Here is a 26,173-nt window from a genome sequence, read left to right on the forward strand (position 1 = left end):
GAAAACGACTGGTGTGCTGGCATGACTCATAGGTTGCATCTTTGCACTTCTCTCGAAGATAAAGTTGTAGAAAATGATTCTCATTGATTGGTTTTTTTTTTTCTGAATGTAAATTCACAAACTATATCATAGTTTAATTGTACAGTAGTACATGTAGGTTTATTTTTTTTTTTACTATATTTGCTTGTCTATGGTTTTATTTTAGGTACTTGGTTTTATTTTGTTTTGTTTTTATCTATATTGTTGCTCTCACAACCTTCTAACTTGGTTCTCTGTTTTGAAATTTTTGTTTGTTGCCTCATGACGGTAGCTTGTAGCCTTCTTGTTAGTCTAATAGATACAATATGTTTCTTTTTTCAGATTGTAAACTATATGATTATGGATGGGGACTTGGTTTGCCTTGCAAAAATGGGAAGATCTGTAGGTAATCCTGAATTGTTGTTTTTCCACTGTTTGATATGGATTTATTTTTCATTGATGTATTGGTTGCTTATTTTGCCAATGCCTAGCATTAGATTAATTGGTACACAAAAAAAATTACCTTTCTCCTGCCTTAATACCGAGCTGTACTATATGTCATCTAATATTGTTGCAAGAGGGATATGTGTTTTTTTTTTTCTTACAGAATTGGTGAAATATTTGAGAGTAGAGCTCTTGTTTTTCTTACTAGGTCTATGCTTGTCTTATACTTGACAGAGATAATTGCATCCAGTTTGGGACTGGATTTTTGCATTGTGCTTAGAGGTGTATTGTTTTTTCTTTCTTGAATATGAATCCTGTAGTGCATCGTCTCTTCAAATTGATTTTTTGGAATATGGATTCATGCTATGTCAGTTGTATGTATATGTCCTATATCTTGCTTTTATGAAATTTGCATTTTGGAAATTTACTAGTTATGTGACTTTATCTTATGTTCAGTAGAAAAAACTATTTGGATGGAAGCTTAATGGCAACACATGGAAGCTTAGGTGCCATGCAGAAGTCATTATTTGAATTTTGGTTTAATTTTTTTGGTCCTTTGACAAGATATATATGAAGAAACTTATGCTTTTGCTTGCAGACATTTATGATTTACGTGAGAAATCGCATTTGGAGTTGAGACCATTCATTAAGGCTGTTTGAAAGTTGCAATGTTTTCTCCAGGTATGGAACTATCTAAAGGCAAGACTAAATTTATTAGTTTTCTTACTTGTTTTCTTTCTCATACTGAAGACGTTATTTGATTGCCTTACTGCTTCTTCTATCTTGCGAGTCTCAAACTGAATGTGCTTGAATGTTGTTCTTTAGGTAATTCTAACTTTACGATGGAGGTTTATGGGATAAAAAAAAAGACTTAATGAGCAGGAGCTTGAGTTCAAGTGTTAGAAGTTGCAATCTCCAGAAACCTGGTACAACTCATTTTTAATTTTACAAACTCTAAGAACAACTTATATTTACACTTGTTAGTACTTCAAATGTGACAAAAATTCATCAACACTTGCTATTCTTTACTATTTTATTGATTTTTGCAGTTCAAAGTCAAGACAAATTCATGGACATCCACAATGAATGCGCTGTGGGTTGAACTTGTAAAGCTATAGTTAGATTATTGTTAGTAGTTATTATTGAATCGTTACTTATTGCCTAATAACTTTGTGCTCATTGTTTTGTATTTTAGTTATAATAGATATATTTGGTTACTAGTCTTGTATTGAATTGTGTGTGTATTTTTTTTTTTTTTTTGTGTCATGCAAAAGATACAAGGACGTTTTTTTAACGTTCTAATAGACATTAGATAACGTTTTTATGAGATACGAGGACGTTTTTCATGTGTCCTTGTAGACATTAGATGACGTTTTTTTGAGTTACAATGACGTTTGTTTAGTGTCCTTGTAGACATTAGAAGACGTTTGTGAATAGAAACAAGGACACTTTTTCAGCGTCCTTATAGACATTTAAGGACGTTTTTTCAACGTCTTAAAAGATGACTTACTATGACTCCTTGATAGATGACGTTTTTTTTGCGTGTCATCTAAAGTTTTCAAAGACGTTTTTCGAGTGTCCTTAAATGCATTTTTTGTAGTAGTGCGGGCTGATTTAGGATTAATGTATATCACCCTATAGTATAAATAGATGATGAGCAAAATCTCTATCATTCATAGACTGAGAGGTGAATATACATATTGTTAAGGACTAAATACTGTTTAGTTCTTGAGGTTTTGATCAAAAAACACTTCAGTCCCTGGCCTCTGAATTTCACAAGTTTAGTCCTCGTACTTCGAAATTTAGGACCAATAGGTCCAGTCCGTCGATTCTCTCGGTTAAGTAGGTGACCTGGAATACACGTGGACGCCAACTAAGAGCTAAGTAAGTCGGATGGATGGCAAATTCTCCATTATGCCCCTGTCGTTTTTTTTAATCGATAAGGACCCGATGCCTAACCCATTCTCCCAAAACAGCCCTAATTATCAAAGTCATCGATCGAGCTCTCTCATCTCCTAATCCCGCCTAACCCACAAAATCGAAAACCCCAAAGTAAGAAAAAGGAAAAATCTTCTGAATCGGGGGACTGAACCTCAATCCCAGGCGTTTTGAAGCAGTAGAAGAAGCTGGATATAGAGGTGGCGACATGGCTGGAGAAGACGGTGATGTTTGGGTTCCGAGAGTTGAAGACGGCGATCAAGTGGACATCCCTGAATATAGTGAGTTTTCTTTCCATTTTGAACAACATGATGACGAATTGAACTAATTGACGAACTATTTGGATGGTTTCCAGTTTTAGGGTTTTGAACAAAAATTGGGGGTTTCTTTCGGGGTGGTATGTGGGTTGTTTTTCGGTAGTTTCTGTGTTGTTTCTGACATTTTTGTAAAGGGTTTTGTGTTGGAATGGAAGTTTCGAGTTCTAGGGTTTGAAAATCGAAATTGGGTTTTATGGATTTCTGGGTTTTTGAGTTTAGGGATTTCCACACTATTTTGGGTTTGTGGTATTTGTGAACATGGTTACTTCAGGTTCAGTGTGTTGTGTATTTAAGTGCTTCAAATTTGTGGAGTGTTTGTTGAGAAGGTTGGGTTTAGCTTTTAATATTGTCGGAGTTGTGGGTGAGTTTTCTGCTTTTGCTTTTAATATAGTACTGAAAGCGCTGAAAGTGGTCCATTAGAGGCAGTAAAGAAATTTTTTTTTTGTCTTTGTCTCCCATGTGTGAAGAATGGCATTTCTGGTCCTAAACAATGTTTCAGCAAGTGGGTCTGTTTGTCTTTTACCTCTTTATGGAGGCATTCACTTTGCACATTTGTGTTTTGGTTCTTGCATGTACAGTGGCTAGGGTTTAATTTGCAAGTTCATTTCTGTTTTCTTGCTTTGGGAGTCAGCACTAATGTTGTTGTAATCCTTATGCAGCTCACCCCGATTATTTCACCATAAAAGTGTACCATGGAGGCTGCATACAGAAGGAGTGTTATGTTGGAGGGAAGTTTGACTACTACGATAATGTAGATAAAGATCGGATGTCATTGGTGGAGGTAGATAACATGGTGAGGCAACTTAACCCGGCTTATAGACAGCAAAGAATCGACTATTGGTATAGGGTAGGCGATGAGCATGATACACTTATGAAGCTGGATACAGATGAGGATGTGGTTGTCATGTGCAGTTCAGTACCGGCATGGAGGCTTATGGTACTGTACTTGGACCATGTGGAGCTTCATGAAGTGTTCGGGGATTCAGATGACGATGTATTCATGTACGAAGATTTCTTCTTCAGTCAAGGTGGTAAGAGTGGTGTTGTTATAGAAGAGCTTCCTGACTCGCCAAGAAAGAAGAGTGGTGTTGTTATAAAAGAGCTACCGGATGAGCCCAGACCACATTCAAGCAAAGGAGTTGTGATTAGAGAGGTTGAAAACCGTGTACCAACTCAAGCAAGCCAAGCTGGAGGTTTGGATCCAAAAGATAAGGGAAAACAGATGCTTATAGAGTACCATTCCAGTGGGAAAAAACCTTCAAAAGGTGACCAGCAAGCATCAAGTGGTTGGGGCCAGTCAAGTATAGGACAAGGGAGTAGTGGTATTGGTTCAACAAGTGGTGTGCAAGGGTCAGGTGTGGTGCTAGGGATAAGTGGTATAGATGGTGAGGATTTTGGTCTACATGATATAGATGTGTTGGACTATCTTCAAACCTTTGGTGGTGGTGAGGCTGATGTAGAGATTGAGGATGTTGGATTTGCACAAGGGGGCAGTGAGGAGGCAGATTCAAGTGAGGATGAGGATTATGATCCTCAATTTGATGATGAGGATTATGACCACTATGGAACTGAGGATGAAGATTGGTTGGAAGAAGTAGGGATGGAGGCAGCTTCAAAAGGCAATACTTCAAGGGTGGGATCAAAGGGTGAACAGTCAACAGTGGAAGAGGATTTAGGGCACTTTTCTGATGATGAGGATATGTTTAGGGAGGATGGTTCAGATGATGAACAGCTGCAATATGCCATTAATTCTGATGGAGAGTTAGAGGATGTGGGGATTGAATTCAACCCTCTAACTGATATGAAAAAACCAAAGTTTTGCTTGGGAATGAAGTTTGCAGATGTAAAGGTATTGAGGGATGCCTTAAGAGAGATGGCAATTCAGGGAGGATGGGAATATGTCTATATCAAGAATGATAAGACCAGGTTAAGGGTGGTGTGCAGGGAGGATAACTGCCCATTTTTTTTGTTTGCCTCAAAAATGCAACATGAAAGCACTCTTCAGATGAAGGAGTATGTACCAACTCACAACTGTACAAGAAAGTTCAACAATAGCATGGTTCGGATGAGATACCTAACTGCAAAGTTCAAGGACCAGATTGCTCTTAACCAAGAGATAACACCAGGTTTAATTCCGACTTGTTTCTAACCACTTGTTTATGGTTCTTATCTATTTTTTAACTATTAGTTCTATTTGGTATTTGCAGATTCTCTAGCTAAGACCATGTCATCTTCCATTAGAGCTAGAGTTTCAAGGTCCCAGGCTTATAGAGCTAAAAGAGCTGCCATGTTGGAGGTTGAGGGATCCATTAGAGAGCAGTATGCTAGGCTGAGGGATTATGGGATGGAGCTGCAGAGGGTTGATCCAGCAACAACAATAGACATAAAATGTGACTTCAACAACCGGGAGAAGCTCCCCATATTCAAAAGAATGTACATTTGCCTGGGAGCTTTAAAGGAGGGGTTCAAGGCTGGATGTAGAGCAGTTATTGGACTTGATGGAGCACATCTTAAGAGTTGCTTCGGGGGTCAGCTTCTAACCGCTGTCGGAACAGATGCCAACAACACTTCTTGGGTTGTGGCATATGCAATGGTGGAGCTGGAAACCAAGGATAGCTGGACTTGGTTTCTTGAATTGTTGGTGAAGGACCTGAGTATTGAGAATGAAGGTGCAGGCTGGATTTTTATTAGTGATAAACAGAAGGGGTTGAAACCTGCATTTGAGGATGTTGTCCCATCTGCAGAAATCAGATTTTGTGCAAGACATTTATGGACAAACTTCACCAAGCTGTTTCCTGGAAAGGTTATGAAGGATCAAATGTGGAAAGTAGCAAAGTCAACAACTTTGCCTTACTTTATAAAGGAAATGGAGGAGATGAAGTCCCTTGATGTTGATGCTTATAATTGGTTGACAGGTACTTAGTCTCCACTTAAGTTTCTGTTTATAATGTTTAATAGATTGTTTGTGATTTTTAGTTAATGATTTTGTTTGTTATTTGCAGCACCCGAGAGGCCACCCAAACATTGGTCCAGAGCTTACTTCAGACCAGGCAACAATTGTGACGTCCTCATTAACAACATGTGTGAGAGCTTTAATGGCCTTATTGTACATGCAAGGGGTAAGCCACCTATCACAATGTTTGAAGAGATACGGATGAAGTTAATGAGGAGGGTTCCAAGGAGGAAAGACAAGATGGCAGCTTATGAAGGAACTATCTGTCCAAAGGCCAGAAAGGTTATAGAGAAGAATAAGATCAAGGCTGCTGAAGACTGCATTTCAACATTCAATGGTGCGGACCAAGCAGAAGTGGAGAACATTGAGGGTTCCAAGAATGTTGTTGACCTTGCTGCAAGGACATGCAGTTGCAGGAGGTGGGATTTGACTGGAATCCCATGTAAGCATGCAATTTCTGCCATCTTTGGAAAGAGGGAGGATGTAGATGCATATGTGGCCGATTGCTACCTCAAGAGTACATATATGAGTATCTACTCCAACGTGATAATGCCTGTTAATAGCATGGATATGTGGTCAAGAAGTGAAGAACCAAGCATTTTACCTCCTCAATATTCAAGGCAACCGGGTAGGCCAAAGACTAAGAGAATCAAGGATGCTTCTGAAAAGGTTCAAGATGGTGTTGGGAAACTTGGAAGGGTGCAAAGGTCACTCAAGTGTAGCAACTGCAACCAAGTAGGACATAATCTCAAAACTTGTCAAAGGCATTTGCCTCCGAAGGAGAGGAAGACTTCTACTGTTTCTAGGAAGAGGAAGGCAAATAATGAAGCTGGTCAAGGTTCTCCAAATCAGGTATACAACTTTTCATTGCACTTTCTTTGTAGTTTCAATTGCAAAGTTTAAAAGTTAATTGTGTGATAAAAAGCTATTTCATATGGTTAATGTTTGCTGCAGTCCAAGAGAGGTAAAAAGGGTCCTATGACTGCCAATGAGTTGAGGGAGAAAGTGAAGGAAAGAGCTGAGTATCAAAGGTACGTTGCATGCCATTTTTACTATCTATTGCACTTAAAAGTCTCATTCTCAAGTTAAATTGAATCTATTTTTTTCTTGTGTGTCTAGAAAAAGTGGGCTGCAATGAAGGCAGCAAGCTTGGCAGCAAACAGATCTGCCCCAACAAGAGGGAGGCCTAGACAAGCCACATCTGCCCCAACTACCTCAAGACCTGTTCAAGCTACCTCAACCAGCACAAGTTCAAGGCATCCACAAGCTCCTAGGGCATCAACCAAGCAAGTTGCAACACCAACAAGATCATCTCAAAGGATAAGAGAAAATTCAGGTAAAGGAAACGAAAAATAGGTCTGCAGATTGATGAAGTGTTAGGCTGCCAAGCAATAAATGAAATTAAACATCCTTTTTTTGTGCAACCTTGTGCTGTGCCACTTGGTTGCTAGTTCTAATCTTTTGATAAGATGATTAGAGCTAAAGTATATGCATAGTAGAACAGTTCTTGAGGATGTAATGCTCTAGTTTTTGTTTTTTGTAAACTAGAGGTTCTTCATTGGCTTGCTGCAGATTTTATGGATTAATATGAATGAATTGGCAGATTATGGTATTTTCCATACTTTGGTGATTTTTTTTCCTTAAGGATTTTTCTTGTGGTATTGTGGCATACTATCAGTTTATATTGGAATTGGCAGATTTCTGCAAAATTTGTGCAATTCGCAGATGGCTGCAAAATCATGTGTAATTGGCAGATTTCTGCAAAATTTGGAGGAGGTAATTTTAGGGGAATATATGAATGATTTGAAGGGAATTTGAGCTGCAGATGGGGGATGATGAAGCAAGGGTCAATTTGGACAATTTACTAGTGACATGGCATGCCAGCAGCTGAGTTGGCATGGAAGGAAACGCCATGTCAGCCACTTAACGGCAGCTTTTAACGGACGGTTAACGGAAAGGACTTATTGGTCCAAAATTTCGAAGTACGAGGACTAAACTTGTGAAATTCAGAGGCCAGGGACTGAAGTGCTTTTTGATCAAAACCTCAAGGACTAAACAGTATTTAGTCCTATTGTTAATTAAGATGGCTGCAGCTTCTAAGGTTTCTCCTGTGGTTCAGTAACTCTTGGTGTTTTTTTGCATAGCTTTGCTTTTCTCATCCGGTAAGACTACTACTTATTATCTCATGCATTTCTTAGTATAAACTAATATATTTGCACACAATTTCCACATTTGTTTTGAAACTAAGAGGCTAGATTATATTTCCAGACAAATGAGATAATTTTTTCTGAAACCCTAAAGAACAAACATGTATAGATCCAGAGTCTCTTAAAGAATATTATCGATCACCGTTCTCATCGAACTATACATATACACATGAGCAAGTCACCATGAGCCCCAAGTATATATTGACGACCCATACATCTCTTACCTGGTCATTTTGTTTCTATTGTGAATTTCAGTTTTTTTTTCTTCAATAGTAGTTTCTAATTTTCAATAATTAGTGTTAATTATCGATGTTTATTTCTGTGATAATTTACAGCAACGGTAAGGCCTGCAGAGGCACTAACACCACCAATAGTAAGATGCCTGGGTTCCTGTTCAGCTTTCGCAGACTGCAAGGCGGCTTGCATTTCAAACAATTATCCTAAGGGGGGAATCTGTATGGGATTTGGGACTCAACCTCCGGCTTGTTGCTGCTATATTAAACCATAATTCACCTCATGCTTCTTTTTCTTATGCATCAACTATAGGTTATCCATGTCTTTGATATCGTAAGTTGGAAAATCCATATCAGTTGAAAATTAATAAAGTAACCTTCTATTATTTTGTCTTGCAACTCAATAGGTTATGATTTAATTGGTCCGGTTCTTGATAAGATACGCAAGATACCCAACTCTATTTAGTATATCTAAACAAAATTGCTTAAACAAATTATCTTATCACGTAGTTCTAGTTTTCAAGATTTGGAACATACAGATCGATCATATATATATATATACGTAATCATTCACGCAGGAATGACCACTAATACCAACTATAGTTTTATAAATTATTCCTCTCGAAAATCATTTTATATCAAAACATTGTTTTAACATACCCATGAACCGTTGTCGATCAAGTTCATATATTTTAAAACAAATAATTTGTTTCGAAAATGATTTAACAATTAAACAAGTAATTCCGAGTAATAAATAAATCCGTTCGTAAATGAACCACGTGAGATTTACTCACCTCTAAATCGAGCTGCGTCTTAAATACAGCCCAAAATCACAATCACAACCGTTTGCCCAACCAAAACCGTAAATCACCTAAACAAATACGACCTTAACTTAGCAACCGATTCATAAAACACACTTAAACCACGATCCCACGGTCGGATCCTCATCCGTGACCACACAAAGTCATCGGAACAGCTCTACGATCAACATATCAAAATTTGAAGTAAATCTGACGGTCGGATCCTCTGGGATCGCAAACCGAAGATAACGCGTAAAACGGTAAATCTCGCATGCATCAACCTTTTTCCAAATTAACCTTATAATATATCAAAACAACCGTATCGATGCGTAGATGCATAAACTGTCAACATAACACATTTTAGAGGTCCTACGCACCACCACGCGCCACCACAAGCGGTGGTTCAGATTGTGGTCAACCACGGCGGTCAACGCCGGATCAACTACCTCTGATGCCAAAGTTATCAACTACAAACTTGTTCAAAATGAAGGGATGATCAACTTTGATACCTGGAGCTAAGCGAGAAGAGGTCTAGATCGCCCTAGATCAAGCTTGGAAGTTGGATCGCTCTCGTGCGTCCGATCAGATCCTAGATCGAATCAGGGACATCGAAAGCTTCAAACCTTGATCTCTCGCTCGACACTCAAAATTGTGATGCAAGGCTTATATATGGATGATCAGGAGGAGGAGGACAACCCAAAACTGAGAAGGATCGGTCCGTGCAACGCCAGCGTCGAGGAGGTCCGACCGGGTCGGGTCGCACGACTGGGGCCTCTTCGATCCAGGCCTGGGGGCTGCGGTGGGGTGAGGGGACCACGGGGGTCGACTGGGCTCGGCGAGCCGACTTCGGGGAGAGCCGGGTCGTGACTGGAGGATGTCAGGAAGTGGCCGTTCCGGCCGGGTCATTTCAGTTGGGTCGCACGGATAGGGAGGAGAGAGAACGGAGAGTTTGGGGAGGAAAATGAGAAAAAGGAAACTTTTGAGATTTAATGAAAAATCCGGAATTTTCTCATATTTATAGAAATTTCCCCAAATTTCAATCGCTCATAACTTTCTCATACGAACTCCGATTTCCGCGTTCCACATGTCCACGAACTCGTATCGACGCACTCTACAACTTTTGTGAAAGAAGTTTTTGGAGAACCCAATGTATAAAAGTCAACCCTTGCCACCCCCCCTAAAACCATATTCTTTGAATAAATATTCATCCGAAACACTTCCGCACCATCCTTGAACCACGAACTCGTACAAACAAACACTTTATTAATTCCCAGAAACCATTAGAAATTAATAACGAATTTCCGGGGTCTTACAGCAATTGACGTCTATTGGGGGCAATAAATCTTTCCTGCGACCTCTTTCGGGACCTCGCGCGAGGTTTTCAGAAAAGTCCGGTGGACAACGGCCAGTGACGGGAATCTGGCGACCGGTGACTGGAATTCGGCGACCGGTGACGGGACTCCGTCTAAGTCGTCTATGGTTTCTCTCTCTTCCATTTTTTTCTCTATCTCTAAGTAATAAAGGGGTGAGGGTAAAATAGTCTCAAAAATAAACAAAAAACCAAAAAAAAAAAACTTAATGGGGTATTATGGAAGACTTCCTTAGAGTGTTTTGGGTAAAAGGGGGAATTAAAAAAACTTAATGGGGTAAGTGGGAAAAAAATCCCAAGAAATGGGGTAAATGGACAAAAACCCTTTTAAATAAATTAGTAATAGCTACATTAAAATATTCAATAAAGTTACTTGTTTAAGGAAAATCCAAATCAGATTATTTTGAATTGAATTTTGTATTAAATGATAAGGCCATAGGTATAAATTAATTAATTTTTTTGATTATTTTAGGTAAATTATAAACTTATATAATTAATATAAGGAAATTATATTAATGCGATTGTCCAAAAGAAAATTGAATCTTATATTAATGAGGGAGGTAAGAAGAGTATTTGTGTTTTTTTTTTTTTTTTCTCTTTGTCCTTAATTGCCTTTTCATATGTGTTGAGACAGTCTATTCAAAAGATGGAGGTCCAAATATCAAGTTTGGAGGTCCAACTAGAACCATTCAAATTAAAATTCTGGTAATCTTTTTTTTTTCTTAAATATCTTATGCAATTTATAGCAATTTTGAACATTTCAAAAAATCTTAGAATCATAATAAGATATTTACTCAATATTGAATGTAGACATTTAGATGAAGGTAAAATTATAGTTGACTATTGACAAAATCAGTGATTTGCCTATTGACAGAAGCAATGATTTGACTATAGTTCAACACAATAAATATAGAGTTTTTTATTGGAACCTCCAAATTTACTAACTTAACCTCCTATGCTTTTTACACCTCCTATCAAATTTTTTAATACTAAATTTACTCACTAAACCTCACTGAATTTCCTCAAATAACCTCACTCATATAATTTGCAAACAAACTATTATCTTAAAAAAAAAACTTAGTTAATTCAATGAATTAATTACTCTATGAATCTTAATTACATATCCATTCCTTAATCAGACAACATAAAAGTTTTTTTACAATAAAAAAAATTAAACACAGGGTTTGACTTTTAAAAATTAATTTCTAATCAACAAGAAAATAACATGAACTATTTGTTGTTTTTTTTTTTTTTAACTTTTTTTTTTGTTTTAGCTCTGCAAAAAAATATGAAAATTAATCATTTTTTCTTAATGTTTATTTTATGTACCTCATGATTAATTATTTAAATATTTGTTTTAAAAAATTGCTAGCTCTTTTTTTATTTATTTACTTTATTTTTTTTGTAAATATAATGGATAGACTTAGATTTAGGTCATTATATGATTTGTTTTGTTTTCCCTCACAATTACGCGTTCAACATGTATATCATATTTTTTTTTTTTTTGAAAAGGGATATCATATATTTTTATGTCACATAATCATAGTTTTAACTCTTATTAAATATAGATGAATGCTTTAATGAGTATGTAGTGAAATTAGAAAATTTAAATAGATAAGGGAAATAATAAAGAGTGCAATCTAATATTATTGAATTGGAAAGTCTATAGAAAATCAATGTAATATTTTTTTGGTATAATTATTGTCCTTAATAGTCATTTTATAGTAGGTTATATATGTCATTTAATAATTCATAATAGAGTGAGGTCAAATGAGCAGATTTGGAGGTCCCAATAGCAACACTCTAAATATATGTACATAAATGATATCGGGCTGATTTAGGATTAATGTATATCACCCTATAGTATAAATAGATGATAAGCAAAATCTCTATCATTCATAGACTGAGAGGTGAATATATACATATTGTTAATTAAGATGGCTGCAGCTTCTAAGGTTTCTCCTGTGGTTCAGCAATTCTTGGTGTTTTTTTGCATAGCTTTGCTTTTCTCATCCGGTAAGACTACTACTTATTATCTCATGCATTTCTTAGTATAAACTCATATATTTGCACACAATTTCCACATTTGTTTTGAAACTAAGAGGCTAGATTATATTTCCAGACAAATGAGATAATTTTTTTTGAAACCCTAAAGAACAAACATGTATAGATCCAGAGTCTCTTAAAGAATATTATCGATCACTGTTCTCATCAAAATATACATATAAACATGAGCAAGTCACCAAGAGCCCCAAGTATATATTGACGACCCATACATCTCTTACCTGGTCATTTTGTTTCTATTGTGAATTTCAATTTTTTTTTCTTCAATAGTAGTTTCTAATTTTCAATAATTAGTGTTAATTATCGATGTTTATTTCTGTGATAATTTACAGTAACGGTAAGGCCTGCAGAGGCACTAACAGCACCAATAGTAAGATGCCACTACTACAAAAAATGGCTTTAAAGACATTCGAAAAACGTCATCAAAAACTTTAGATGACACGCTAAAAAAACGTCATCTATCAAGGAGTCATTGTAAGTCACTTACAAGGACGTTGGAAAAACGTCCTCTAATATCTACAAGGACGCTTGAAAAATGTCCTCTAATCTAATAAAAAACGTCTTCTAATGTATAATAGGACACTTAAAAAGTGTCCTTAAATCTCCTAAAAATGTCATCAAATGTTTATTAGGACACTTAAAAAGTGTCCTTAAATCTAAAAGAAAACGTCATTGTATCTATCATAGGACACAAAAAAAAAAGTTCTTGTATCAATAAAAAGTGTCCTTAAAAAGAAAAGAGGACATTTACAAAGAATCATTAAATCCAAAACGGATGTCCTTGGACATAAAAGAAGACACTTATTATTACACATAATTGTATTCTAAGCTACAAGTACAATCTACTAAACAATTCATAATTACAAGTTCATAACCTATTTATCTCATATGACAGGAGACATGCAATACTGGGGCTGATCTCCACTACCTTCATTCACTACCTGATACAAATGCCAAAAGCCAAGTATTTCAATATTCAAATGAAACCATTATTTGAGACAGGCGTATTATGCATCATAGTACCATGTTAATAATGCATGCCAGATCTGCTACAATACCAAAAAAAAAAAAGAGAAAAAAAATGGAAACAACTTACTTTGAGAGGCCTTTAATACACTATCAATAGCAGCCTACATATCTCCACTGCAATATAACTACAACCAATGAGAAATGTACGTTATTACACAATGAAGCAATGAAGACACCAAGACCATAATCTTAAAGATCTGCTGACCACCAATAGCCAAATATAACTCCATGAAACAACAAGTACTCATAAACCGCCATCAAGATGGCAACTCCTGGCCTTTTACAACCAATGAGGAATGTGCATTACAACACTAAATTTTGAAGTGACTCATATTAAAGGAAATTAAGATTGCAAGTTGCAAAGAAACTAGTGGATGAAAAAGTTAGACAATATTTATGAAATGAAGTAACTAAGAAAAATAGATGCAAGTCAAATTGAAAACAAATATGAAGTTTCTTACTTATAGTGATATTGGAGAAACATATGAATACGAAGTCAAAAATAGGGTGATTAGAGGCTGCAAAATGAAAGTTGAACAATTAGAATGAAACAATAGCAGATGAAATATGCTAACTAGAAACTTTGATCCCACATGGCTTTCACTAACCAACTGAAGGTGTATCTTGGTATATATCTGCATACCAAAATAAAACAATGTTCAGCCTTCAAAAATGATATTTTATTTTCTGACAAGCAGTTATATATGAATCCAACACCATATCTGACACATTATATGCTGAAAACTTGAAGTAGATCATCACATGAAAACATGAGTATGGTAAGACATCACAATGGGGACAGACAATAATTTAGCGATGATAAGAGCACCGAAGATATACCTACAAAATAATTTTGGTAATTGTCGTCTACACTTTACCACCGAAAGAACAAGAAAATAAATGTACACCATGATTCCAGGTGAGGATGCATGTATGATCTCACGCTTGAAATTTGCAACCTCTGAAATATTGTAGGCTGAGTGCAGGGGAAAGGGGCACCTTCTGATACCAAGGGCAGGGAAAGCTGAGAGAAAAATGGGAAGAAACAAAAATAAGCAAATAGAGAAAGATGGAAAATTGAATAGCAAAAAGTCTTACATACTTTTAGCCAGACTTTTAGTTCATGTATCAGTAAGGAAGTGTCAATTTTTTTACATTAAGACATTTATAAGAATAGTAATGGGGCTAGAAATGAGCAAAAAGAAGCACTAATGCAAGACGGAGCTCAAGTATGTCATGCTTCATAAGTTTACAATGGACGGGTAATGCTTTCATAGTCTATAAGATTCAAACAAGGATATTCATAGTGATATAATATAACACTCTAGTGATATAAAAATGCTACAAATTCCCAACCTACAAAAAAGCTGCAAGAAATATGAAATTAGGTAGAGATTATAGCTACGTTCTTTTATGCTGTGGCTTAGAAATATATTGATCTCACATCATTCTAGCAAAGACAATCACGAACAAGAACAAATAATAGGAAAATCTAATGCATTTGTAATTGAAAAGAAAATATTGTAACCCTTAGCATCCATTCCCCCGCAAAATCTAAAAACAAACAAAACTAAGTGCTTCCCAATAATCATAGTCATTAGATTACAGGTTACATATAAGCAAGAACATACTATAGATACCTCGCTTGTAAGTGCCAGATATGACCCAGCCAATCTACTATATGGAGTTATCGTGCCCACGGTAAACGCTGGGTAGCCAAGTGCGGAGCGGATAACTGAAAAGCTATAAACAGAGGTAGGAGATCAACAATACGGACCAAAAGAAAAAACACTGACCTTGCACACCTATTTCACAACAGATAAATGAGTTGCAGCAATAATAGTAGTAGCAGGTGAAACCTGCATACAAAATCAATCACAGTTTAACATTAACAACACAGATGTGATATATCAATTCTCAGTTTTCTCTTGTGCAAACCAAGAAAGAAATGAAAAAAATGCATGTATGTAAATATAATCGAAACCTTGGTCCCAGCATCCCCTAGCAATAATATCAAACTGAGAAATTCATTGCAACAGAAGTTAAAAAATTATTGCTAATACTCCCAATGAACTTTAGACTGTCGAGCACTGAAATCATTACTCATGTATGCTTTGTTTTCTTCATCTGTTCTTAACATTGAATTATCAGTTAAATCATTACTCATGTATGCTTTGTTTTATCAGAGAAGTTAAACAGCATATATACTGATATCATATACTGAATGGATATATTCATGGTTTGTCTCCTATGATGGTTGGTGGCTCCCAATGAATAATACCCATCCATGCTTTGTTTTATCAGAGAAGGTAAACTGCATATATACTGATATCATATAATGAATGGATATATTCATGGTTGGCGGCTCCCAATGAATAATACCCAGTAGCTTTACATGTTTGACCTTGATATCAGTATATGTTTGTTGCTTGGTTCTTTCTTTTCACAATATTTATGGTTGAGTGTGCAGGCGTTCTTATGCTTAATGATTTAAATCTGCTCTAGTTTTGATATGTACCTTTTTCAAAAGAAACACAAACTGATTCGCCCTCCTCTTTTTCTCACTGCAAAAGGAAACCCCATAAAGCAATTACATCAGACACTACTAATCAGATAAATTAAAAAAAAAAAAAAAAAAATCTTCCAAATTCCAGTCGTTTTTTCCTATTCAAACTACTTGCTTATTGATCTACAAAGCTTATTCAAACCTGACCTAAGTTAAAACAAAAGATGCAAAGCTTATCAAACACCCAACTCAAACAAAAATTACAGCAGAAAATAACTCATGAAACTTACCATTAAGCACTCACTCTCCCTCCTATTGCTGCAAATACATTCACAAATCACAAATCAATTCAAAACAAACATAAACCACAAAAACAAAATGAAAAACAAAAATCAATTCCACAATCAAATTCTCAAATACTCAAAAGCCAATCGGGATTATAGCTCGCCCACTTAGAGCAGATAAAGATTCTCACCACCTCCAAACTTGAAAAAAAAAATACAGCAATAGATAACTCACCTTAAGGAACTTCTAATAACCCGCTTTGGAGTCGAGTCTTCCTTGGTGAAGTACCACTGAGCAACAGTCCCACTAATCACATACACCTGAGCTACCACCATAACCGTCAGAGACCACAACATTGTCAAAATCATAATAACAAATTCTTATTCCTTGATGATCTTCTCCCTTCCTCCTCTCCAACTCCCTGTTTCCCTTCTCTCTCTTTCAACGGAGCACGGAAGTAGAAGCACCAAATGGTCCAACAATAAACCCGGATCAAATAAAAGAATTGAGTTAACAGCCACTAATAGCAAAATAGAGATATACCCAAAGGAAAAGTTAAAAACAACAATACAGAGAGCCAAAAATCACTTCAAGCTTAAGGATAAATCTAATAATGATCTAAATGTTGCTGCTATTTACACGAAGTCAATAGCAAAAGCAACTATAAACTAATGCAACATGCAATTCCAATTCTAAACTAAATTAACCACATCCTTGCTTGTATCTTATAAACTGAATCATAGCAAACTCGAAATTCAGCAACCCAATAAATAGAATGAACAAAAGCTGGGAACTTCTTGAAACAACCTTAATTAGTAAGAACTTGGATTGAATATCCTTCTTTTCTTCTTTTTTCAATTCTGCACCTGCCAATACAAATACAACTGATAAGTGTAAAGACTCAAGATTTTATACAAGAAAACTGAAATTATCAACAAGAACGTGTACACTAAAATCACTAACACTAATACAAAACATAAACCCAGCCTGAACTTTCAACTTTGATTGACTAAGGATTCCACTCCTCAGCTATTTTCTGTCTTGATTTGGATGGCGCGGAAGAAGATTAGGGTTTTCTGGGTGATGAGAGAACAGTGATGTTGGATGCACCGAGGTGAGCGAGGAGGGAAGTGTTGATTGATAGGGTGACCTATTTCCATTTGACGGGAAAATCTGATAATGAAAGTGAAATTGAAGGGTTTGCATCTGAGATGGAAGACGAGAATGGCTAAAGCAATTTGGGGAAAAATGAACATAGAACGCGCGTCCAGTGAATGAATGCCCAGCATAGGGACTTTTCTATTATTTTGTTTTTTGGGTATTGTGTGAGTCGAACCCCATACCTCGAGGACGTGTTAGACGCGCTAGCCTTGGAGCAGCTTCTCCGTGTTTTTTGCTTTTGAAGTTGACGTCCTAACATGTATACAAGGACATTGAGTTTCAAAAAACGTCATCGAAAAAATTAGTGGGTGTCCCCAAATGTGTTTTCTGTAGTAGTGGTGCCTGGGTTCCTGTTCAGCTTTCGCAGACTGCAAGGCGGCTTGCATTTCAAAAAATTATCCTAAGGGGGGAATCTGTATGGGATTTGGGACTCAACCTCCGGCTTGTTGCTGCTATATTAAACCATAATTCACCTCATGCTTCTTTTTCTTATGCATCAACTATAGGTTATCCATGTCTTTGATATCGTAAGTTGGAAAATCGATATAAGTTGAAAATTAATAAAGTAACCTTCTATTATTTTGTCTTGCAACTCAATAGGTTATGATTTGGTTCGGTTCTTGATAAGATACGCAAGATACCCAACTCTATTTAGTATATCTAAACAAAATTGTTTAAACAAATTATCATATCACGTAGTTCTATACGTTTCCACTAGTTTTCAAGATTTGGAACATACAGATCAATCTCATATATATATATATATATATATATATATATATATATATATATATATATATATGTATGTATATATTGTTCTTGCAAACAATTAGTCAATCATAATGGATTGACAATATAACATCATCATTGTAAGACCTCGGAAATTTGTTATTAATTCCTAAATGTTTCATGAGATTAATAAAGTGTTCGTTTGTACGATTTCATTGTTCGAGGGTGGAGTAGAATTATTTTCGGACGAATAATTATTCGAAGTGCACGTTTTAGGGGGTTACGAAGTTTGACTTTTTATACGTTTAGATTTTGTGAGAACTTCCTCCACGAAAGTTGTAGAGCGCGTCGATACGAGTTCGTGGACATGTGGAACGCGAAAATCGGAGTTTGTATGAAGAAGTTATGGCAATTGGAAAAAGTTTCCATTTTGGTTAAATAGGGAAAAAATCCGAAAATATCAGAAAATGACAACTTTCCATTTTCAGAAAGTTTTCTCTCTCTTCGGTCCCGAGCCGAGTTTCGCATCCTCCCTTCGCAGACCGATTTCTCGCTCGTCCAGCCACCTTTTGCTTCGATTCCAACAGGGTTTTTTCTCGCCTTGATCCCATCTACATGTATGTGGTGGCAGCTCATCGTGGAATGCACCGTAGGCGACGCAGCAAGGCCGGAAAGATAGGCGGCGGCGCTGCAAATCGCCCAGATCGGAGCTGACGATTCCGGCCACCAAAGCCGGTGTTTCTTGAGGGCTTTTGGAGCCCAGAGGACGTAGATGCTTCTCTTCAAAGTTGCTTGCAACGATTCAAAGTGTGGAGGTCGAATTTTGAAGATTGTGATTCTAGGGTTCTTCAAATTTCTTAGCTTTCGAGGTAATTTCCGGCCATATGGCTTCGATTCAGACTTTGTGCTAGTTATGAAAGTTGTAATTGGAGTTGAGATGAAGATCTTTTGTGTTGGAAGTTTTGTCAAATTTTGACTTTGGGTGGGCGGCGGCGCCGCCACCGTGGTGGTGTTTTCCGGCGGCTTCCGGTCACCCCAGGGACAGTTTCTGTTTCTGATTTCGACCTACTCGTCGATACGAGCATTTCGATATGTGGCTTGTAATTTTTGGAGATCGTTTGAGCATGTTATGAATTTTCAAAGTTTTAGGGTTTTCGTTTAGTTCGGCTTTCGATCCGTGTGGATCCGGCCGTCCGATCAACTTGTAGATTTGATATATTGATCGTAGAAGCGTTCCGAAGACATTGGATGGTCTCGGATGAGGATCCGACTATTGGATAGTCGTATAATTGTGTTTTGTGAATTGTGTGCTTTGTGTTGTATTGAGTGTGACCTTGATGTGATTAGGTGATTGATGGAATTGTGTGAGCGGAGTATGGATGATTTTGTACTGGTCTTGGTTTGTGTGAAGACGCAGCAGGATTTGGAGGTGAGTAAATCTCACGAGGTTCATTTATGAACGGGTTTACTTATTAGTCGGAATTGTGTGATAAATTGTGAAATCGTTTTTCATAAATAAATATTTGTTTTAAAATTATATGAACTTGATCGTCAACGGTTCATAGGTAAGTAAAATGAAGTTTTATTATAAAAATGAATTTCTTGGTGTTATTACGTATGAACTATAGTTGGTATTAGTGGTTATTCCTGCGTGAATGACTACGTATATATATATTTACGTGGAATATATATATGTTGATGGCGTGACATGGTGATATGCGTATGATTTGGAAATTATTTGCATTATTAATTGTGCATTTACTCTTTTCGGGAATGCAATATATCATGTGATTGATTGATGTGATTGTGTTAAAGAGTATCTTGTGTTGAGTTGTGTGGGACTTTATAAATATTTTCGGATCTACAGATCTAGTGTCACAGTGGTGACTGTTTTCGGATCTACGGATCTGGTGTCACAGTGGTGACTGAGGCTAGTATATCGGGAACCACGCCTTTGGCCGGGTGTGTGGTTACGATCAGTTAGAGCTCTAGTCTGTCTGCCTTTGTACTGCATGGGAGTGACGCGTTGGGTTCTTGAGGCCCATGAGTACACGTGTTTTTAAAAGAGAGTTCGGGTGGGTTCTTTCTTTTATTGTCCAAGATCGAGGGACTTGATTTTCATATTATGGGTGAGTCAGGATAATATGATTTTTTTTATCACTTTTGTGATGTATGTTACCTTAAGGGGTAAGGATGTCGATTTTTGAAAACGAGTCATGTTGTGAGATGGGTGATCATCGACTTTGGTGTTGATGGGTGATCATCGACTCTAGTGTGAGTTGTTGACCTGTGTGGTGATCTGGGTAATGACCTGTGTACGTGGTGATCTGTGTGATGACCTGTGTTGTGATCTGTGTGATGACCCGTGTGATGACCTGTGTGGTGATTAGCGTTATTAATGAATGTTTTTAGTAAATGTTTCTATTTATTTCTATTATTGAGTTGTTTGTTTTCTTGGTAATCTCCTGAACTAAATTCTATACAGGGATTACTATGATTTTTATTATATGTTTTATTGTAATATCCTGAACTAAGTTATATGCAGGGATTAGAAACAGCATTCACTTGTCCATTACTTATTCTGCTAGTAGTAAAGCCAAGTGAGTTGCATATATATTGAGTTTTTTTTTTTTTTTAATCAATAGAAACTTCATTCAAATGAACTGCAATTACATCGCAATCACAACATCGAACAAAAGATTATAACTAAAGACAAATAACTCTAGCTTCATACTACATATCCTAACTCTAAAGTGGAGAGACTGAAATGTCAATGGATCCATCGATGAATGCCAATTTGAGCAGCTGGTCAAGTTAAATTGACCAAAATAGGTAGCAATAACTGGGACATGATCTGACCACAATAGAAAACTATTGGATGGGCCATTCCAAGATCTCTCGAAAACCTCAACACTGGCTGATAATGAAACGCACGGCCTTATGCCTGCAGAAGACTGGGTACTATTAACAACAAACCAGCTACCCAAATCCAACCATCCGTCGGAATCCATGACAGCAACCTTAATTCGAAATAGTATGGACTTATTTGAGATCTGGCCAATAGATCCAAAAACTAAAGACAATGAAAAAAGACTAAACATCAAAATCACCAAGCAATAACACATCAAAACTAGAAATAATAGCCCAGTCCTCTGCAACAGTGGTTCGTATCCCTATGCTTTACCGGTCTGGAAGAACAGTGGGCCTCACAATTGTAGACGCACCAACGCCAACACCCCACAGTCACAAGACCATTCCATAGTCGACCCAGTACCACTCTGAGTAGCCACTGCCGCCGCCTTCCAACCAACAACTTCAAGGAAGGTTTGACAATCCACTCACCATCTTGGGACCACAATCCACTCAGCAACAAATTTTTGTTGCCACAAACCCAATTTAAGATCAAATGACCATTTTGCCCTTGACATAATTAACAAACTACAATATATGCCACTCACTCTCCAGCGCGACTCTCTCACTCTCTCTCTCCCCTCCCCTCCCCTCTTTCGCCGATTTCCACATCCGGTTTTTCTCTCTCTCTCTCCGATCACCTCCGCCGAGGAGTCGAACTCTAGCATCACGATGTTGGGATAAATGCGGCGATGGCGTCCAAGCCTGAAGCTTCGGTCGGAGCTACCGGAGACGACGCTACAAGACCGAGAAGTTACACGGTGGAGCTGCAAATCGCCCCAAATCGCCTGCCTTGGTTCTCCCAGATCTGGCCACTATATCTCGGGTTCTTTGAGGGCTTTTCTTTCCCAGAGGATGTAGATGCTTCCCTCCAAGCGGCTTGCAACGATTCAAAGTGTGGAGGTCGAATTTTGAAGATTGTGATTCTAGGGTTCTTCGAATTTCTGAATTTGCGAATAAATTCCGGCCAAATGGCTTTGATTCTGACTTTGTGCTAGTTATGAATGTTTCAATTGGAGTTGAGATGAATAACTTTCATGTTGTGAGTTTTGTCAAATTTTGACTTTTGGTTGGTGGCGGTGCCGCCACTGTGGTGGTGGTTTCCGGTGGCTTCCGGCCACCTCTGGGGCAGTTTCTGCTCCTCAGTGCGATCTACCTCTTCGATACGAGCATTTCGATATATAGTTTGTAATTTTTGGAAATCGTATGAGCATGTTATGAATTTTCAAAGTTTTAGGGTTTTCGGTTTGATCGGTTTATGATCCGTAGGGATTCGGTCGTCCAATTGACTTGTAATTTTGATGGATTGATCGTACAAGTATTCTGGAGACCTCGGGTGGTCTCGGATGAAGTTTCGCCTCGATTGGAGTCACTTTCGGATTTTTAGTGTGTTTCGTAATTAAATGGTTTTTGTTAATTCATGTGCTGAATCGGGGTTGTACTTGCTTTAGGTGATTGACAGTACGTCCGGTATTTTATCTCGGCTGTAAGAGAAGACGCAGCAGGATTTAGAGGTGAGTAAATCTCACGTGGTTCATTTACGAACGGATTTATTTATTACTCGCAATTACTTGTTTAATTGTTAAATCATTTTCAAAACAAATTATTAATTTGTTTTAAAATATATGAACTTGATCGACAACGGTTCATGGGTAGGTGAAAACAATGTTTTGATATAAAATGATTTTCGAGTAGTTAATTTATAAAACTATAGTTGGTATTAGTGGTCATTCCTGCGTGAATGACTATATATATATATTTACATGGAATATATATATGGATGGAGTGGCTTTGTGATATGTATATGTTTGATGGTTATATTGTTGAAAGAGTGAATTGAAAATGTGTTGTGACATTGGTGAAGATATGATTAAGAGTTGATTGGATTGTCATTTCAAGTATTTACTCTTCGTGGCAATACATTATATCATGGAATGGTTGATTATATTGTGTTGAAAGAGTAATCGAGTGTTGGTGTAACATTTTGAGTCGTGTGGGACTTTTAAATGTTTTTCGGATCTACGGATCTGGTGTCACAGTGGTGACTGTTTTCGGATCTACGGATCTGGTGTCATAGTGGTGACTGAGGCAATTATATCAAGAACCACGCCTTTGCCGGGTTAGTGGTTACGATTAGTTAGAGCTCTAGTCTGTCTGCCTTGTACTGCATGGGAGTGACGCGTTGGGTTGCTTGAGGCCCATGAGTACGTACTGCATGGGAGTGACGCGTTGGGTCACTTGAGGCCCATGAGTACACGTGTTTTTAAAAGAGAGTTCGGGTGGGTTCTTTCTTTTATTGTCCAAGAGGGACTTGATTTTCATATTATGGGTGAGTTGTGTTAATATGATTTATTTGGAGTTGATGGGTGATCATTGGCTTTAGTGTTGATGGGTGATCATCGACTCTAGTGTGAGTTGGTTGACTTCTTCATTTATTTTCCTTTTCCTTCTAATTGTTGAATTTTATGTAATCTCCTGAACTAAGTTATATGCAGGGATTACTGTCTTTTGAATTGTTTGTTTTGATGTAATCTCATGAACTAAGTTATATGCAGGGATTACCGCTTTTGTATTGTTTGTTTTAATGTAAATTCCTGAACTAAACTCTATGCAGGGATTTATATGATTTCTATTGTTTGTTTTTAATGTGATCTCCTGAACTAAGTTTCCATGCAGGGATTACTATGAATTCTTTTGTTTGTTTTCATGTGATCTCCTGAACTAAGTTTCTATGCAGGGATTATTGATTTTGCTTAATTCTTATTGTGGGTACAGTTGTGGGTTGTGATCTGTAGTGATTGATAAATGAGTTGGGGTGGCATGATTTTGGCAACCGCGTTATGTTGAGGGAAATGAGTATGATTTCCTGATTGTACCGTTGAGGCAAAGGGATAGTGATCTAATAGATTGTGGGGACGTAAAATGAATTGAGAGACAAAGCATGTGGGTTTTTAGTTGGGTTGAAATTGTTGAGTATGTTATTGATTAATTTGAACTTGACGTTTTGTTGTGATAATTGCATATTGTTTTGTTATGCTAAGATGGTGAAAGCATGTATTTGGTGGATTTAAATATTGTTGCTTTAATTATCTCACGAGCTGAGAAATTATAAGCATGAGTGACGTGAGTCACTTTAATTGAGTTTACTCATACGGGCTGAAAAGCTTACCGGGTTTGTTGTTTACATTCCCGGTGCACTATTCTATGGTGTAGGGGTTATTGTGCATGTTAGAATATCGGGTGATCGTTATCGAAGCTGAGGTGGACTTTCCGTCACGTGGTGTTGTTTGAACCTAAATTTGGCAAGGCCTATGTGACATTAAGCCAGGTCGCACATGAAGCAGGCCTGGGTCATAGTGAGCCGTGATATAATAAATATTTAGCCGAGGCCCGACTCACTTCAGCTGAGGTCCGGCTCACTTCACCTCAGCCGAGGTCCGGCTCCCTTCACTTCAGCCGAGGCCCAGCTCACTTCAGCCGAGGTTCGGCTCACTTCACTTCAGCTGAGGTCCGGCTCACTTCAGGCTCACTTCACCTCAGCCGAGGCCCGGCTCACTTCAGCCGAGGTCCGACTCGCTTCACCTCAGCCGAGGTCCGGCTCACATGAGTCGATTTCTGGTTTACTTGTGGCTGAGAAAGTCCTATCCAAAACCCGTCAGAGACACTGATAGCATGACATTATGAGCAGATAAATGCCAACTTCTACGTTACAGCACTAAGTGTGGCTGTTACAAAATAATTATTGAAGAGTCATGATGGCTGATTGTCAGTTATGCACATCAAAGGAATTTTATTCTTAGAATTCAATTTGTAATCAATCCAGTCTCAACAATTAAGGCTGAGATTGTACGTATTAGTTTTGTTATCTTTATTCTGTACTATAAAAGGGGCCGTAGACATCTTTGTTAAATGTCCTCGACCAAACGCTCTACGCGATTATTCAAATTTTATCTCAATACATTTCAACATTTTTACAACACTTATCAATCTTCACGTGCTTATCTTAAGGCTTTTATTTTACCGGTACTTATCTTTCCTGCACTTTACTTCGTTGCTCTTTACATTCTTGTTATTTATTTTCCTGCACTTTATTTCCCGCATTTTACATTCTTGTTATTTATCTTCTTGCATTTTATTTGATGCACCTTTACATTCCTACACTCGTTAAGAAAATCACCAGAACGTTTGGATCTAGTAAACAAGTTTTCTAGCATTCATGCGTTTCTTTGTTCATACCCGTATAGAATCAAGGCATCAGGGTAATAATTTATACTTTGATTTTATTTTTACCGTGACTTGTGAGTATCTGCATCCCATAGATCTATGAATTGTCACTCGCACTTTCACGTTCACTCACCGAGTTGCACAGCACAAACATTCCGGCTAGGTAAAGCCGATCCGTGCTAAAGTCCTTGCATTCAAGGCAGAGAGAACCCTGCGGCCGAGATTGATCCTTCCTCGGCCCACAATCAACTGATTGGAAGTCATCGGCGCAAAGATCTACAATCTATAACAAAACCTCGCTTGGCTTACCAGCCGCGAGTTGGCACGCCCTCACACACGTCACCACCACTCCAGAAGGACACGTGTAAGCTAAAGAAGCCCTCGGCCCGGTGACACGTGGCCGAGACGATTTTTGAGCGAACAGGTGTAGAAGGGCGCTTATACTTGTAGTCTTCCGCTGTGTAGTGAGTTGGTGAGAGTGGTTACACGTTGAATTGATATTCAGTTTAATTTGTAAACTATTGTAATGTAATATGTGACTCTAAAGAACGAGTCGGTATTGACATTGTGAGTTTAGTTTGTTTGTTGCTTAGTTTAGATGAAAAATTTTCTATGTGTGTTTTCTTGTGTTTGTTCTCGCGTTTCGGATTTGAATTTACTTATTCAAAATTCGGGGCGTGACAATATTAATGAGGGAGGTAAGAAGAGTATTTGTGTGTTTTTTTTAACTCTTATTAAATATTGATGAATGCTTTAATGAGTATGTAGTGAAATTAGAAAATTTAAATAGATAAGGGAAATAATAAAGAGTGCAATCTAATATTATTGAATTGGAAAGTCTATAGAAAATCAATGTAATATTTTTTTGGTATAATTATTGTCCTTAATAGTCATTTTATAGTAGGTTATATATGTCATTTAATAATTCATAATATAGTGAGGTCAAATGAGCAGATTTGGAGGTCCCAATAGAAACACTTTAAATA

General features: G+C 37.4%; 1 protein-coding gene and 1 long non-coding RNA gene across 8 annotated transcripts; one reads left to right on the forward strand and one right to left on the reverse strand.

Annotated features, from left to right (window-relative positions):
- The first annotated feature begins 2,608 nt into the window (after positions 1–2,608).
- On the forward strand, positions 2,609–7,561 carry LOC133737718 (uncharacterized). The gene is made up of 7 exons (XM_062165222.1): positions 2,609–2,681; positions 3,377–4,843; positions 4,925–5,632; positions 5,720–6,522; positions 6,625–6,701; positions 7,368–7,446; positions 7,496–7,561. Exons 1-7 carry the CDS (start codon positions 2,609–2,611, stop codon positions 7,559–7,561), a joined length of 3,273 nt encoding a protein of 1,090 aa, XP_062021206.1.
- Positions 7,562–13,029: 5,468 nt separating this feature from the next.
- On the reverse strand, positions 13,030–17,521 carry LOC133738164 (uncharacterized). Of its 7 annotated transcripts, none has more exons than XR_009859999.1 (11): positions 17,507–17,521; positions 16,971–17,029; positions 16,398–16,601; positions 16,169–16,196; positions 15,891–15,936; positions 15,013–15,231; positions 14,213–14,396; positions 13,981–14,007; positions 13,834–13,890; positions 13,440–13,497; positions 13,030–13,284 (listed from the first exon to the last, which is right to left on the reverse strand). It is a non-coding gene; the product is annotated as an uncharacterized LOC133738164 (long non-coding RNA). The 7 variants fall into 7 exon arrangements; XR_009859998.1 differs by lacking the exon at positions 17,507–17,521 and adding an exon at positions 17,127–17,489; XR_009859995.1 differs by having other exon boundaries at positions 16,398–17,029.
- Between the last annotated feature and the right edge of the window lie 8,652 nt (positions 17,522–26,173).

Source organism: Rosa rugosa, chromosome 3 (assembly GCF_958449725.1).
Source record: "Rosa rugosa chromosome 3, drRosRugo1.1, whole genome shotgun sequence".
In the NCBI taxonomy this organism is placed as follows: domain Eukaryota; kingdom Viridiplantae; phylum Streptophyta; class Magnoliopsida; order Rosales; family Rosaceae; genus Rosa; species Rosa rugosa.

Coding starts and splice junctions, on each gene's coding strand:
- LOC133737718 (XM_062165222.1), top strand. CDS start 2,609: ATGGCTGGAGAAGACGGTGATGTTTGGGTTCCGAGAGTTGAAGACGGC. Junction 6,523..6,624: donor GTCAAGGTTCTCCAAATCAG/GTATACAACTTT, acceptor TGTTTGCTGCAG/TCCAAGAGAGGTAAAAAGGG. Junction 6,702..7,367: donor GAAAGAGCTGAGTATCAAAG/GTACGTTGCATG, acceptor TGGAATTGGCAG/ATTTCTGCAAAATTTGTGCA.